General features: G+C 45.9%; 2 protein-coding genes across 3 annotated transcripts in view; one reads left to right on the top strand and one right to left on the bottom strand.

Annotated features, from left to right (window-relative positions):
• Nucleotides 1-11,783, top strand: part of gas7b (growth arrest-specific 7b) — a 51,606-nt gene extending 39,823 nt beyond the window's left edge. For both annotated transcript variants that reach the window (XM_074663694.1, XM_074663695.1), the window contains exons 9-14: nucleotides 3,732-3,810; nucleotides 5,584-5,712; nucleotides 7,003-7,126; nucleotides 9,281-9,360; nucleotides 9,731-9,829; nucleotides 10,117-11,783. In XM_074663694.1, the coding sequence (XP_074519795.1) occupies nucleotides 3,732-3,810; nucleotides 5,584-5,712; nucleotides 7,003-7,126; nucleotides 9,281-9,360; nucleotides 9,731-9,829; nucleotides 10,117-10,230 (625 nt within the window). In that variant the 3' untranslated portion in view covers nucleotides 10,231-11,783. The remainder of the gene's footprint in view (nucleotides 1-3,731; nucleotides 3,811-5,583; nucleotides 5,713-7,002; nucleotides 7,127-9,280; nucleotides 9,361-9,730; nucleotides 9,830-10,116) is intronic.
• A 118-nt stretch (nucleotides 11,784-11,901) lies between these two features.
• LOC141785435 (myosin heavy chain, skeletal muscle) overlaps nucleotides 11,902-15,590 on the bottom strand; it is a 38,102-nt gene continuing 34,413 nt past the window's right edge. The window contains exons 19-23 of the mRNA XM_074663762.1: nucleotides 15,289-15,414; nucleotides 15,045-15,215; nucleotides 14,721-14,921; nucleotides 14,489-14,635; nucleotides 11,902-12,693 (exon numbers count right to left, since the gene is read on the bottom strand). Coding sequence (XP_074519863.1) covers nucleotides 12,541-12,693; nucleotides 14,489-14,635; nucleotides 14,721-14,921; nucleotides 15,045-15,215; nucleotides 15,289-15,414 — 798 coding nt within the window. The 3' untranslated portion in view covers nucleotides 11,902-12,540. The remainder of the gene's footprint in view (nucleotides 12,694-14,488; nucleotides 14,636-14,720; nucleotides 14,922-15,044; nucleotides 15,216-15,288; nucleotides 15,415-15,590) is intronic.

Raw genomic sequence — 15,590 nt, 5'->3', positions numbered from 1 at the left:
GCTGCTGGTGTTCTGGCTGTAAGGAGCAGTAATGGAGGAAACCCTGCAGGGAGACAGAGTCAGTATCTCCTCCTCTGCTCGGCTCTGAGCTCTGACAGCTGAGGGGGATTCACGCTGGGGACCAGTCTTTGTCTAATTCTCTGAGGGGGAAACGGGAACAGGAGAGTAAAGCTGAGAGGGTCAGGGATGGCTGGAAACACCTACAAAGACCAGAAGCTGTGATTTGTTTGGACGCCGCCTACGGCTCCGTTATTAAAGTCGTCTTTATTAAGAGATTCCTCCAGGAAGGAGAGCGAAAGCGCAGCAACGTGACCCAGCATCACTGCAGCATCCAGAGCGCTGATAACAGGAGAATGAAGCTCACCAATCTGTTAGGATCCTGGGTTTAATGCATTAATATCAGAGAGTGAAACACAGAGAAACAGACAAAGATCTGCAGGAGGAGGGACAGGATGGTTCTTTTTGTTACTTTCTTTATGACAGGAAACTCTCATAGAACATACAGGAGCATGTGTATGAGCATGTGATGTATGTGCACGCTGTTTTACTCACAAATTTCTCTCCTTGGGGTTAAGACAAGCAGACCTCCTGCAGCAGATCTCTGACCTGCACAGAGACATATACCTGATCACCTCTGCTCACGTCATGCATTGAGCTGCTTCAGTTCCTTATGGCGGCTGCTTTCAGCTCCATCTTGAACAAATGTGTATTTGGGTTTTATTTTCAGAAGGTGGTCAAACTGAGCTGAAAATAAGCAGCCTCTGTCTGTTTTTCCCCTCCAGCCCTGCCTACATGTGTATCATGTAATCCCTTTCCATGTGAGCGCTGTTGGAGGGTCAGGGTGGGAAACATGGTCTCATATAGGATCCAGATTATACCAGCCGGCTGGCTCTGCCCACACCCTGAACACAGCAGCACAAAGCTCTCATTATCCTCTCCTCAGGCCGCTCTGTTGTCAGACTGACAATCAGCGTTTTGTTGGTCAGTTCCTACCGTCCGGGCCGCAGAACCAGTCGACTATTTATTCCTGAAGTTACCATTTGTTTGGTAGAGATGAGGCCTGGAGGCATGTGATGGCTTCACTCTGCTGAATGGAGGCAGGAAACCAGCTCTGACACATGCTTCAGCTGGATGTGCATCTCACTGTTTCAGATCCCCAAATTTAGCCTTTCTGCTTCGTGCATCTAGACTTTTCCACAGGGGAACCAGGAAGAGCTCACAGTAAAAAAGTCATCATGTAGTGACAGGGTTGATCCAAAAATGAGGACCAGGATCTGAACCAGAGGAGAGCTCAGCTGGTCTTCACAGCGCCGTCTGGCTGACTTTAGTTTTCATGAATAACTGATAAAGTGAGAGTCTGGAGAGGACATGAGTCGCTCTTTGGCTGATAATCCAGATTTCTCTGAGACCTGATTGGAAACAGGAAGCTGTGAGCTCATAGCTGAAGCACGTTCAGTCTGTGTTTGGGTGACTCTGAGCCTGACCCAGCCGTGTTTCCGTAGCGCTGCAGGTGTGGGTCTTTCCTCGGACAGTGTGAGGAATGTTGTGGCTGTCGGTCTGAGGGAATTCCTCTCATGTCTTGGCCCAGAGCTTTGAAGCGATGCGCTCAGACGTGAGGACTGTCTGTTGGAGCTGTGACCCTCTGGCTGCTCAGAGTTTACAGTCAGCAGCTGCAGCAAAGATGGAGAGGCTGAAGGTTTCCCGTCACTCTCTGATGGAGGACGAGGGTTTTACTGTCACTGCAGCTCCTAAAAGCAATATTGAACATTCCTGACATTCCTAAACTCACAGGGTGTTAAAATGAGAAGGAAGATAAAGATGGAGTCAAACTGAGTGCAGATCAGAGGATGTCTGAAAAGGGGTTTCACCTTTAGTTTCCTGTTGTAAAGATTTCCTGTTGAAAATATGTTTCATTATTAAACAATTTACAGCCCAAACTTCATTATTCTCTGAGGATAAAACAGGAACATGTTTGCGTTGTATAATCTGCAGTACATCCCATGGTTTTTGTCTCTTTGCTGCAGGTTTTTATATTTGCAGTTTTCTCATGTTTCATTTGTTTCAGTCTCTGGCATGTGTTTATGGATTTTCAGCACATTGCATAATTGAGGCTGTTACAGAATGGTTATGGACTGGTTTTCTTTGTCTGACACTGTCCTCACAGTCTATCAGGAATAGTGATGGGTACCAAATTAGGTACTTTTAGAGGTACTGACCGAATTCTGTCAAAAGTACCGGGTATTGATTCATGTAAAACCAAGAGGTACCATGTTTAGGTACCTAAATGCATCCTTGTGACTGTGAGGGAGAGGAAGAGTAGGTGATTTTCCATGCTGGACATGAACACAGCATTGCAAGGTTATATATTAAAGAATAAATATGTTAAATTGATTTTTTTTAATATTTCATTATTAAACAAATAGATATTTTTTTACCACATAAACACAAAAAAGTACCGAAATTTGGTACCTTTGAGTACCGGTACCGATTGCCAGGTACCGGGCATAGGTACCGTATCGTTTCAAATGTGGCAGGTACCCATCCCTAATCAGGAATAAGTATGGGTATCAATAGGATTTTATTGATACCAATGCCTTTATTGATTCTTTATCAATTCCCCCTTGATTTTCTCTGTACATAAAGTAGCTTTACAGGTTTTCTGTGTCAACAACATTAAATTTAGTTTATAAGTGAATTAATATGAATCTACTCACTGGATCTGGGAATCTCTGGACGTAAATACATAAAAGTAAGTAAAATTTGCACTTTTCGTTGGTGGACTGTTTTGATTTTACTGACTGAAGTAGGCCAGTAACTGTGATATGTTTCTGTGATGAAAGTTAAAATTCTGTTCTGAAGCCAAAATTATACCAATGTATGCTAACTGCTTGCATAGCAATGCAATTTCTTATATATGTTAGCCTCAAGTCAGCATTTATTGTTTATCGTATTGTTTTCGGTAAAGAAGGAGATGTATAACATGTTGAGCGTAGTAAATCTGGTGTGATAGAGTAATGCTCATTTCTAGCTGCAGCAGTCTAGTCAACGTAAGGTCCGATAAGAATCGATAAGGGAATCGTTAAGAACAAAGGCTAATGATGGTGATGGATTTAAACATTTCTAATGGATTCTCAACCATCAATCAACCAATCTCTCGTCACAAATGCACGGTACTTATGGTGATTCAGATCCAGTGTCATGATGTGGTTTGACCAGGAGAGGGAGCTCTGACTTTGTAGTCTCCAGTCTATGTAGTGTCACAAGTGGTTGTGTCATTTTTTGATGAAACAAACTTCAGTGAAATTGTGTAAGAAAAACACTGAGTGAACGTGTTGGGGTATAAAAACTCATGAATCAGAAACTTGATCTGCTTGTAGTCAGTTTTGCGTTAGTCTCAAAAATCAAACTCCTTCCTGTTTCTGATTGAAGCCGTGTAAAGATGAGTGTTATATAATTACTACCTGCTGGCTTCATTAAACCTGTGGTGTGTTGAGCAGAGAGCAGTGGTCTGGTGTGATGGCAGCCAGCTGTGTTTGAACCTCTGACGTTCTTATCGTTAGCTGAACTGTCGACCCTCGCTCTGCAGATTTACTGTTTCTGTCTATCTCTGAACTTTTGCTCCCACTCTGCTGCTGAACCCGCCTGCATGTGTGTGTGTGTTTATGTGTGTGTATGAGTGTGTGGTCCTCTGCTGTGTGAGATATTAAACCCTCGTCTTCCTCCTCTCTCAGGACTCTGGGGGAGGCCTGGGCCCAGCTGAAGAAGAGTCTGGCGGATGAAGCCGAAGTTCACTTGAAGTTCTCGTCTAAGGTGATCCATCACACCTCTGCTGCTTTAACACACACTGCTGCAGAGACAAACACACACTTTATATGATCTCTATGAGTGTGTGTGTGAAGGTTAAACATGACACACACACAGTGTGTCTCAGATTACTCTAACTCAGTGGTCAGAGGAGCTTTACATCTATGTGATCCAGCTCCAGTCCGCTCCTCCTGCTCCCTCCTGCTCCCTCCTGCTCACTCCTGCTCACTCCTGCTCACTCCTGCTCCCTCCTCCTCCCTCCTGCTCCCTCCTGCTCCCTCCTGCTCACTCCTGCTCCCTCCTGCTCCCTCCTGCTCACTCCTGCTCCCTCCTGCTCCCTCCTGCTCCCTCCTGCTGAGTTTTTTACCCTGAAACAGAAACTCTGTGGTTCTGTTAGAAGAACACATCATGTAAACGTGATGGACTTGACGTCCTGTGCTGGTACTGACTGAAGCTCTGCACTGTGTGACTCACCAGGTCCACGGACTGTCTTCAGATGTTAAAGGTCTCCTGGTGGCTCAGTGGGCTGGAACACACACACACACACACACACTCACACACTGGCCACATATGATCCAGCAGCATCTCTCTCAGGACGGTGTGATCATTGGAGAATGAAGAGTTTAAAGTCATGTTTCAGCGTCATAGCGCTGAGATCTGAATCTGATGGTGCTGATGTCTATAGCTTTCTGGTTGTTATTTGCTCTTAAATTGAATCTGTTCCTCCCGCAGACAGAGAGGGGGATGACGACATGATGTTGAAAACAGCTGCAGGAAATGGAGCTAATTATGGTTTTTGTTTAATTAAATCAGATATGGAGGGAGGATTAAAGTGATTTCCAGTTTGGATTGCTAACGATATGATTACTGAAGTGCATGAAGTTTGATTTATTTCAGGACTTAATGTGTGTGTGTGTGTGTGTGTGTGTGTGTGTGTGTGTGTGTGTGTGTGTGTGTGTGTGTGTGTGTGTGTGTGTGTGTGTGTGTGTGTGTGTGTGTGTGTGTGTGTGTGTGTGTTAAAGTTATCAGGAATATCATAGGGATTAAAAGTCACACATGCTCATAGACAGAGATCAGTGACGACACAGGGTGAGAACTCCTTCATTCACCTCAGACTGAGGTTTGAGACACAGCAGAGCAGAGAGGATGTTCACTACAGAGCAGCTCTTTAAGATTCATGTCAGAGTGAGTTTATCAGGAGCCCAGGAGGAGACCAGAGAACTGAAACATTTTACTTGGATTAAAGACCTGGGATTGATCTGGATCCTTCAAGGGGTTGGTAACTGTCAGGTTGCTGATTGTTTAGTAGGTTAGTAGGTTGCTGACTGGTTGCGAACTGTGGTGTCGAGTGTTTGGTTGTTGAACATGGTAGCAGACTGTGGTGGTTGCTGACTGTGTGGTTGCTGACTGTGGTGACAAGTGTTCAGTTGTTGAACATGGTTACTGGCTGTTTGGTTGCTGACTGTGGTTGCTGACAGTGAGGGTCAAGTGTTCAGTTGTTGAACATGGTTGCTGACTGGTTGCCGACTGTGGTTGCTGACAGTGGTGTCAAGTGTTCAGTTGTTAAACATGGTTGCTGACTGTTTGGTTGCTGACTGTGGTTGCTGACAGTGGTGTCAAGTGTTGAGTTGTTGAACATGGTTACTGGCTGTGTTTGGTTGCTGACTGTGGTTGCTGACTGTGTGGTTGCTGACAGTGGTGTCAAGTGTTCAGTTGTTAAACATGGTTGCTGACTGTGTTTGGTTGCTGACTGTTTGGTGTCTGTCTCTCTGGTTGCAGCTGCAGAGTGAAGTGGAGAAACCATTTCTCACCTTCAGAGAAAACTTTAAGAAAGACATGAAGAGGTTCGACCATCACATCGCAGACCTGAGGAAGCAGCTGGTGGGACGCTACGCAGCTGTGGAGAAGGTACATACACAACACACACACACACACACACACACACACACACACACACACACACACACACACACACACACACACACACACACACACACACACACACACACACACACACACACAATTACAGATTTAATTAGGGACGAGTGAGTACTTGTATCAATATCTAGTATGGGGCCAGTACCAGCCTTATTTTAAGGTATCAGTTTCTGAGAAGGCTGCTGATATCAGCAGCTCAGGCAAAAAAAGCTCAAGCAAAAAATTCTTACCTCAAGTAAGTCCTCCTCACCAGCAGTTGGCACGACAAGGCTGGTGTTAAACACCACAACAAGTGTGCATCGGGTCCTGTTTAGACAACATGAATAAACCAGGGAGACTTAACAGTAAAACTGTTTGATTTTTTGCTTCAGTTTATTCACAAAATGACTGAAAATCTGACAGTTGTAAGTTTTGTTTTGCACTTTTGTTCATCAAAAACAAATCATAAACTTAGAGAATTGTTTGTATTTTATTCAGGACTTAATGTCAGAGTGCTGTTTTTGTTCTAAATGATCCGTCACTGTGAATTGAAATTTTATGTATCAAAAGTACTGGTAGCATCAGTACTCGGTATCAGTGAGTCCTCAAGAGGGAGCACTGGTACTGGTAACGGTCTGAAAAAAAGTGGTATGAACTATCCCTAGCTTTAATATGTACAGGGATTTATATGAATGTGACAAAAAGTGATCTGTCTGCAGAAAATAAGACTTATTTTATAAACCCTATAAAAGGGTTAGTGAAGAAAAATGAAGCAAACATGAACAAGGATATCTTTTCCTTATATTTATTATTTTTCCTTTTGTTTGCTTCGTCTCATTAAACTCTGTGCGTTCTTAATGAGACCTGCTTGTTTCATCCTTTCTAAACCTGATGAATCTGTGTCAGTCCTGAGCTTTCACTGACCGTACAGCTGATTCAGTCAGCAGACATCTGTCTTCTGTTTGAGAGTTTCCTGATCCTGTTTGATGAAAAGAAATGGTCTGAACCCTAAAGTCAGAGGCAAATCTGTCTCACATCATCTGTCCTCCAAGCAAACAGCAAATTCCTGATAATCTCATATTCAAGACAGACATTCAGAGGATGGAGGGGAGAGAGACATGTCTGTTATCTCTGTGATTAACAGAGGCAGATCGTAACCTCAGAGCAAAAACAACCCAGAGAGCTCACAGATACCTGTTTGAGTTTGAAAGAGTTTGAAAGGTGTAAAGTTTGGTCTCTGTGAGCTCTGAGCGTCTCTAAGCATCTCTGTTCTCTTCTCAGGCTCGTAAAGCTCTGTCTGACCGGCAGAAAGAACTGGAGCTGAAGACGCAGCAGCTGGAGATCAAACTCAGCAACAAGATTGAAGAAGACATCAAGAAGGCCCGCAGGAAATCCACTCAAGCAGGTCAGAGCCCAGGGTCAGAGGTTAAACTGCAGGGTCACAGGGGGTCACAGTGAAACCAGGTGTTTGAGGTTTAAAGCAGAGCTCTGCTGTTTTTATCCTGAAGACTGTTTCTGCAGATTTTAGTCTAAAGGATCCTCATGAAGACCAGTCAGAGGTTCATGTTTATGATTCTACATCCGTAGCTTCAACTCTGAAGGTGACACACTGATCAGACTGATCTGTATCCAACTCTTTGAAGAAGAGATTCCTGCACATATTTCAAAAGAAGGTGTTATTTCATCTGTACATACAAACCATACATGTGCATGCAAACTTTTTACAAACACAGAAATGATTTCCACAGATCAATCAACCAGCCAATGAGTGGATCTGGAGAGCTGCAGCTCCTGGTTCCTGCTTGGTAAAATCACAGTTCGATGAAGGAGTGTGTAGCTCTAAACAGAGTGATGCAGCAGATGTTTCTGGTTTAAAAAGAATCCCCCTCTTTAAGAAGATATGTCTCTGCACAGACTCTGAATGTGTCACCTCAGTCAGATGCTGTTTGCCAAACTTTTACTCCCTTCAACTCGTTTGGACTCAGGATTAGCCAACCTGTGACAGTCAGTCCCCTCAGAGGTGATGAGAGCGGGATCGTCAGAGTCTCCTCTCTGGCCTGGCTGCGTAGCTCCTCTAACAGGGCTCCTCTAACAGGGCTCCTCTAACAGGGCTCCTCTAACAGGGCTCCTCTAACAGGGCTCCTCTAACAGGGCTCCTCTAACGGTGCTCGTCTGGAGCCCCTCTTTAAACCTGACTCCTGACGCTGTTTGTCTTCAACATGAGTCATGAGCTTTATCAGCGCTCTGAGCCAGACTCAGAGTTTCTTTTAGCAGAAGGATGAGAGAGGAGTGGTGTGTGTTCACAGCACGCTGACAGAGAGGCGTGGGCAGGATCTGAGTTGGATCCAGGGCACAGAAACCAGACCAGCAGGGCAGGCCCAGGATCCATTTACCTGTTTCACTCTGTTTTGAAAAGAGACAGGAGACAGGTATAAACTCCACCTGGGAGTGACATCATCATACACACACATGGTCATCCCTCCTCCTCTGCTGATGGAAGCAGGCAGAGGAACAGCAGCACTTGGTGTGTGTCTGAGTGAGGAAGAGGAGGAGGAGGAGGAGGAAGAGGAGAGGCTGATGACAGAGCAAACAAAATAAAGCATCCATCTGCTCACTGCGCACACACACACACACACACACACACACACACACACACACACACACACACACACACCTCCTGAATCCTGTGCAGAGTTTCATCAGAGTCAGATCGTATTTAATAAACAACATTATCGTCTGAGAGTCAGAGAGACCAGCAGGAGATGAAGAACATCATCATCATCATAATCCACATCACCATCGTTTCCTCTCTGATTTAATCTCTCATGATGACTTTGTTTTCAGGTGGAGCACAGACTGAACCACAGGTTGACAGTGGTTCCTTAACCCTTAGGAAACACCATTTCATGTTTTTCAACATTTTCAAAAGTTCAGAACAAAAAAATAAAAGGTTCCTTAAATTTAAACAAATTGAAATTTAAACAAAATAAAATTCCCTATATATACAGAGACTAAAACACAGACTGAAGCAGGGACCGAACCACAGACTGAAGTAGAGGAGGAGGAGCAAGGCTGAAGCAGAGACTGTAGCAGGGGGCTGAAGCAAAACTGAAGCAAAGGCTGAAGGTTAGCTTTAAGTAGAGGCTGAAGCAGAGACCAAAGAAGGGACTTAGCCAGAGACAGAAGCAGCAACTGGAGCAGAGAACGAACCAGGAACTGAAAGACAGGCTGAAGCAGGGGCTAAAGCAGAGACTGAAACAGAGACTGAAGCAGAGGCTGAAGCAGGGACTGAAACAGAGACTGAAGCAGAGGCTGAAGCAGGGACTGAAACAGAGACTGAAGCAGAGGCTGAAGCAGGGACTGAAACAGAGACTGAAGCTGGGGCTCAGTGATGGTCTCTCCTCATGTCTGATGGTGATAACTCTGTCCTGGCTCACAGATGATCCTGTTAGAAGAGGACCTCTCTGAAAGCAGGCTGTGCTGTTAGAGTGACATCTAGTGGACAGGTGGGGCTCTGTGCTGTTTGATGATCAGTGTTCCTCTCTTTGGGCTTTAACAGGAGACGACCTGATGCGCTGTGTTGACCTCTACAACCAGTCTCAGTCCAAGTGGTTTGAGGAGATGGTCACCACCAGTCTGGTAAGAAGAAGCTGTTTCAAGTTTGACATGAGCTGAAGATTTTTCACAGCTCCACCTGAAAACTCATCTACACACACACACACACACACACACACACACACACACACACACACACACACACACACACACACAGTGACACTCTGATAGTTGGACACACTGACAGTATGACACACTGATCCTCTGACTGAAGAAAACAAATCAGATAAGTTAAATTCTAACCAGGGACGGACTTGATGTTATACAGAGAGAGTGGCTGTACAAGTCTGCTGGAGTTTGAAGCTTTATTCAGTCATCAGTCAGAGGTAGACCAGTCTAAAACTCATCATGCTCTCCTTTTGCTCTCTCCTCTCGGGTTTGGTCTGGTCCTCAGGAGCTGGAGCGTCTGGAGGTGGAGCGGGTTGAGATGATCAGACAACATCTGTGTCAGTACACCACGCTGAGACACGAGACGGACATGTTCAACCAGAGTGTGAGTGTTACACACACACACACACACACACACACACACACACACACACACACACACACACACACACACACACACAGGTTTAGCCAGCGTGTGAGCGTTAGACACATGAACTCAGCTGTCTTCTACACTGACTCACAGACTGTTAGGTGCTGCCCTCTGCTGGACAGAAGGAAGCCTCACTCATAAACTGCTTAAGAAAATGAAAGGACTGTGTTAACCACAGTGAGCCAGCAGAGGGAGCTAAAGAGTCACTCCCAGCTGCTGACTGCTGTTCTCTGTCTGTGCAGACGATGGAGCCCGTGGACCAGCTCCTGCAGTGTGTGGACCCGTCTAAAGACCGAGAGCTGTGGGTGAAGGAGAACAAGACTGGAGAGATCAGACCGGTGGATGTGGAGATCTGACTCCACTCTGACCTCACAGGACAGAAACCTGAGCTGGGACCTTGGCCCTGCCCCCACTGACTTACCTATGACTCACCTGTGACCCCCCTGTGACCCCGTACTGACTGAGGGAGGGTCAGTCAGAGCCCTCTGCAGCCTGAGCAGGGTGATGGAGTCTAAAGATGTCTAATATGCAGCCTGACACTGCACAGGAGGACCGAGCTGTGTGAGAATGCACCTGTAGATGTTGAAGAGCTCCAGTGTGTGTGTGTGTGTGGGCAGCTGCTGCTGAGCAGAGTTCATCCTGACCTGAGAGCGTCGTGTACCAGAGTCAAACTAAAGTATGTTCATACTAAAACCTTCAGGTATGACTGTCTGCTTAGCCCCACCCCCTCTGCTACAGGTGCTGTACCTCTCAGGTATTCGGTTCTCTTGAAGCAAGTGGATCCAGACTGAGGGTTCAAGGTCCAGGGTTCAGCAGATAGTCAGTCTGAGTGTGCATCTTTGCCAAAAACCTCTGTGGAGCTCACCTGTACCTGTACCTGTACCTGTACCTGTGCTACTGCATTCCTACTTAAATCAGCTGATTGCACTTTATACCCCAGTGATTTTAAAGCCTGTACATGTGTGTGTCTGTGATTCTGCACAGAGGGTAGCTGTAACACATTTATGACTAATGAAGTTTGGACTGCTGTTGTTCCAGTGTGTAAATATATTCACAGTCTGGTCCATGAGGGGGGACAGGACTGAGTTCAACACTTTGAAATTTAGATCCTGAGGCTCACGCAGACCCTGAGGCTCACGCAGACCCTGAGGCTCACACAGACCCTGAGGCTCACGCAGACCCTGAGGCTCACACAGACCCTGAGGATCACGCAGACCCTGGGGCTCACACAGACCCTGAGGCTCACGCAGACCCTGAGGCTCACGCAGACCCTGAGGATCACGCAGACCCTGAGGCTCACGCAGACCCTGAGGATCACGCAGACCCTGAGGATCACGCAGACCCTGAGGCTCACGCAGACCCTGAGGATCACGCAGACCCTGAGGATCACGCAGACCCTGAGGCTCACGCAGACCCTGAGGATCACGCAGACCCTGAGGCTCACGCAGACCCTGAGGCTCACGCAGACCCTGGGGCTCACGCAGACCCTGAGGATCACGCAGACCCTGAGGATCACGCAGACCCTGAGGATCACACAGACCCTGAGGCTCACGCAGACCCTGAGGGGACAGGGACACAGAGGAAGGGCTCTGCTGTGACTCCTCTTTCTTTCTGTTTTCTGTCCCTGTCTCCTCAGCAGCTCTGTGTGGACAAATGTTGTCTATATCAGGTTTAATGTGCAGTCTACCAACAGCTGTGTCTCCACAGTTCACTCACTCTGTGTGTGAGTGTGTGCGACCCTGTGTGTGTGACAGTGTGTCTGTGCTGCAGTAGTTGCAGAGTACTCTTGGACCTTGTGTCCTGTGAGTGTTTCTGTTGAGTGTATCTGTGAGTGAACCTGGACTGTGGAGCACACTCTGTACAGTACCAGATGAAGGTGGGCCTTTCTTTAATAAAAAGAGAACATACTAACATGACCCTCTGTCTGTGTCGTCGTTCTTTACCTCCTGTTTGGAAAGGTAAAAATGCAAACACAAACAAAGTGAAAGCAGTTTAATACAGGAAATCAGACCTGTTCACATTCAGGTTAAGATAATGGGTTAAAGCTGTTACAGGTTCAGGCAGAGGAAAAAAAGAGGTGGTTCAGACACACTCAGGTGTGTGTGGAGTTAAAGTAAAAAACATCAACACTGACCTGTTTCATCATAGACATTAATCTAACAAACACACTGACTGAACTCTGCAGGAAACATCACCTGACGTCTCAGGATCTTTGTTTATACGGTGGCCTCCATCCTACATGATGCATTAACATCTTCTGTGTGTGTGTGTGTGTGTGTGTGTGTGTGTGTGTGTGTGTGTGTGTGTGTGTGTGTGTGTGTGTGTGTGTGTGTGGTGAAGCAGGGAGCTGTTTTTCTAAATGAACCCAGCATGGCAGGGTCTGTGTTGGATGATTGATCAGTGTGTGTGTGTGTGTGTGTGTGTGTGTGTGTTTAAACAACAAAAAAAAAGCTGTGATGTGGACTGAAAGCTGGCGTTACAGTGACAGGAGCCTGCTGTGAGCGTTACAAAGAGAACAGAGTACCCCGTGTGAAGAGAACACAGTCAGGAGACAGTCTAAGACCTGAACGTGGAGACTCTGGTCCAACCTCACGGCAACGTGTTTAACTTCTTTAGTATTCAGAGACAAAAGGTCCTGGATCACCTGGAAGGCGTTGTAGCTAAGCCTAATCCACCATCAGCTTCTTCAGGGAGTTCAGGTACGCCGGGATGAGGGAGCTGACTGACTCCTCGTCGTCATTCAGGATCTTCTCTCCTCGACCCTCAGAGCCTGCAGAGCTAGGGGAGCGAACCAGGCTCGGGTATGGAGTGCTGTAACCCTGCAGGAGACAGACAGACAGATACAGACACAAAGCTCAGGTCATTAATCAGAGGGAACATGGTCAGTCAGAGTCATCACTCTGATGCTTGATATTTTCTTTCTCCTGTGGATGAACAGTTTTTAAGCTTTTGTCATCTCTCAGTGCAGAGTTACTCTTCTTAAGGATGATGTGGAGAATTTTACTCCCTCACCACCCTCTGGCCCAGAGTCTGCACACTGTCATAAATTACTTTAAGCGAGGTGTGTGTTTGTTTTGGAATTAAATGGAGATCAGATCAAAAATAAATAAATTTTCTCAATTTTTGTTCGACGACTTTTTACAAGACACAACGCACTACGTACAGTTGCGTATTGCTACGGTTGTGAATCCTGGTCATGTCCTGCCAGTCATCTACCAATCAGAGCTAACGTAACCTCACTCTTCATTTTATTGATAGACTCTCAAGTTTGAACAGACCACTGAAGAATAACTGCTGACTGTGGGTTGGAGTCAACATTAGCACAGACAGTTTTGGCCTTTTACCCTTTAGCTTGTGTTTTAGCCTTTAGCTCGTGCTCTATCTCTCTCCTGCTTATCTTTCTTCTGCTCTTATGTCCTTTTTCTGTCTGACAGTTAGGCTCCAGTGTCCACCATCACTACAAAATTAATCACAGAAATTGTTTTCCTCAGAGATGAACACAGATCACTCTTCTCTCTACTAAACTTCATCAGCCGACGTGGCGTTGTTGTAGAGACCTAGACGTGCTGTAAATCACTTAGGTCCTGGTCGACCCGATCAGGAAGCCAAGAAGTATCAAGTTGCATTTCCAAGTGTGGATTAGGATCAGGCATATATCTACAAGGGAGACTTTTTCAATATCACTTCGGAACTCCTTGAAGCCCCTCTAAAGCAGTCCTTTAACTTCAGGATGTTTGATCATTAATCCTCATAGATCATTTTAATTTACCATCTTCTGAGGTAAACAGGGGACAAAAATGTCCTCCAACAAAATCTGCTATGAAAAAGAACAAATTCCTATTTTGCCTCTTTTTTCCTCAGATCATTTGGATAACTTTATTCCTAATCAAAAACACCAAAGACTCATTTTTTTTACCCCTTTATCCCTTTCAATGCCCATCTGTTTTTTAAAAGGTTTCTTCCCATTAAGAACTGTGAGTATGTTGTGTTTAGATATACAGTGGCTAGTTGTCTTATCTCACAGTAAAAACAAAAACAAAAAATCTGTTTTGTCTCCAAAATGAAACTCTGAAACTAGAGACTGGTTATTAGTGTAGTGACTGAGCTTCTGAAAGCTGTGGTTATGATGGGACTGAACTGGACATTTCTGTCCTCTAATGTCTTAAAAGGGAAGGAGATTAAGAGTCTGACACTGGGAAAAAAAGACACATCAAAATCCATTTTATTACTAATCTTGTGTTTGTTAAAGCCTGAACTCAAAGAAAAATGCTCAGCCCTCCAGGATTTATTATCTGAAAATGACTCATTTTGTGTGTTTACCAAAAAAAAAACAGTATCATTTATCAAATTGGCATTTAAAGGGTTAAAATAATAAAAATAATCAAATATTTGGTTTTGGTGAACAGTTTATTTCTGTTTGAAGAATGTTTGAGCGTTTGCTAAATTAAAGGTCTTCATGTTTTGCAGCCAAAGCTCTGAGCTGTAGCAGCATGCTGCTGTGGGTCTGTTCACCGGGTCAGATGGAGGTCAGATTATTTCTGAAAAGTAAACTCTTGGATCCATTTGGTTCCTGTTGTTTGTGACCTGAATTAATCCCATATCAGTGTTTCTTACTGAGGAGTATCCTTTTCCAAAGCTGCCCCTGTTCTTGGTCCTGATCTTGGTGAGCGCTGACTCAGCGATGTCTGCCCGCTCCTCGGCGTCGTCCAGCTCGTGGACCGTCTTCCTGTACTTGGCCAGGTTCATGTTGGCCTGCTCCTCCTGCAGAGAGAAGAGTGTGTGTTGGTTTCTGTGAGCAGTGTGTCAGAGTGTGTGCAGCGTGAGGAGGAGGAAGGAGCAGACGTACGGCCTCCTCCACTTGTCTCTTGTAGGCCTTCATCTTGTTCTGCAGCCTCTCCACCAGCTCCTGCATCCTCAGCTGGTTCTTCTGGTCCTCCTCTGACTGGAACAGCAGCTCCTTCAGACGCCTCTCGTTCTTACGCAGCGTCTTCACTGTCTCTGCGTGCCGCTTCTGCTCCGAGTCCAGCTCCAGCTCCAGCTCCTTCACCTGCAGGAGCCACAGTCAGTCACTGCAGAGCAGCATGTAGACATGTTGGTCTGTTTTCTACCTGACGGAGGGACCACACCTCTCACTGAAACTCTAAGCCTGATGTCTGACGTGTCTGCGTACCTTCCCCTCCAGCTTCTGGATGATCTTCTTCCCTCCTTTCAGAGCCATCTGCTCGGCCTCCTCCAGCCGCCCGCTCATGTCTTTGATCTGAGCTTCCAGACCTTTCTTCACCCTCTCCAGGTGCAGCGTGTGCTCCTGCTCCAGACGCAGCTCCTCACCAACCCGGGCCAGCTGAAAGAGTGACAGCGTCAATGAAACAAAACCTCCTCAGGTGAGTCTGACCTCAGCGGTGGCTTGACTTTACCTCACAGCTGGCCTTCTTGCTCTTGTCCGTGGACCCCCTCAGCTCTCCCTGCAGCTCCTCATGCTCCTGCTGCAGAGTCTGCAGGTCCACCTCCAGCTTCCTCCTCCCGCTCAGAGCCGACTGGAGCTGAAAGCAGAGCAGGTCATCAGTTTGATCCCGAAAGACTCTAGAGCAAGGGTCTATAACCCACGGCTCTCTGACTCTTTAGCAGTGGCTCCTTGTAGCTTTAAAAAAATATTATTGAAATAAAGAATAGTTATTTTTCTTTACGAGGGTATTGATGTTTAAAGAAACCAACACAA

The sequence above is a fragment of the Halichoeres trimaculatus genome, unplaced genomic scaffold, assembly GCF_033239565.1.
Source record: "Halichoeres trimaculatus isolate MK-OKI-2021-1 unplaced genomic scaffold, fHalTri1.1 fHalTri1_scaffold_23, whole genome shotgun sequence".
Lineage (NCBI taxonomy): Eukaryota > Metazoa > Chordata > Actinopteri > Labriformes > Labridae > Halichoeres > Halichoeres trimaculatus.
The sequence above is the reverse complement of the archived record's forward strand: the minus strand, read 5'-3'. Positions and strand labels throughout refer to the sequence as shown.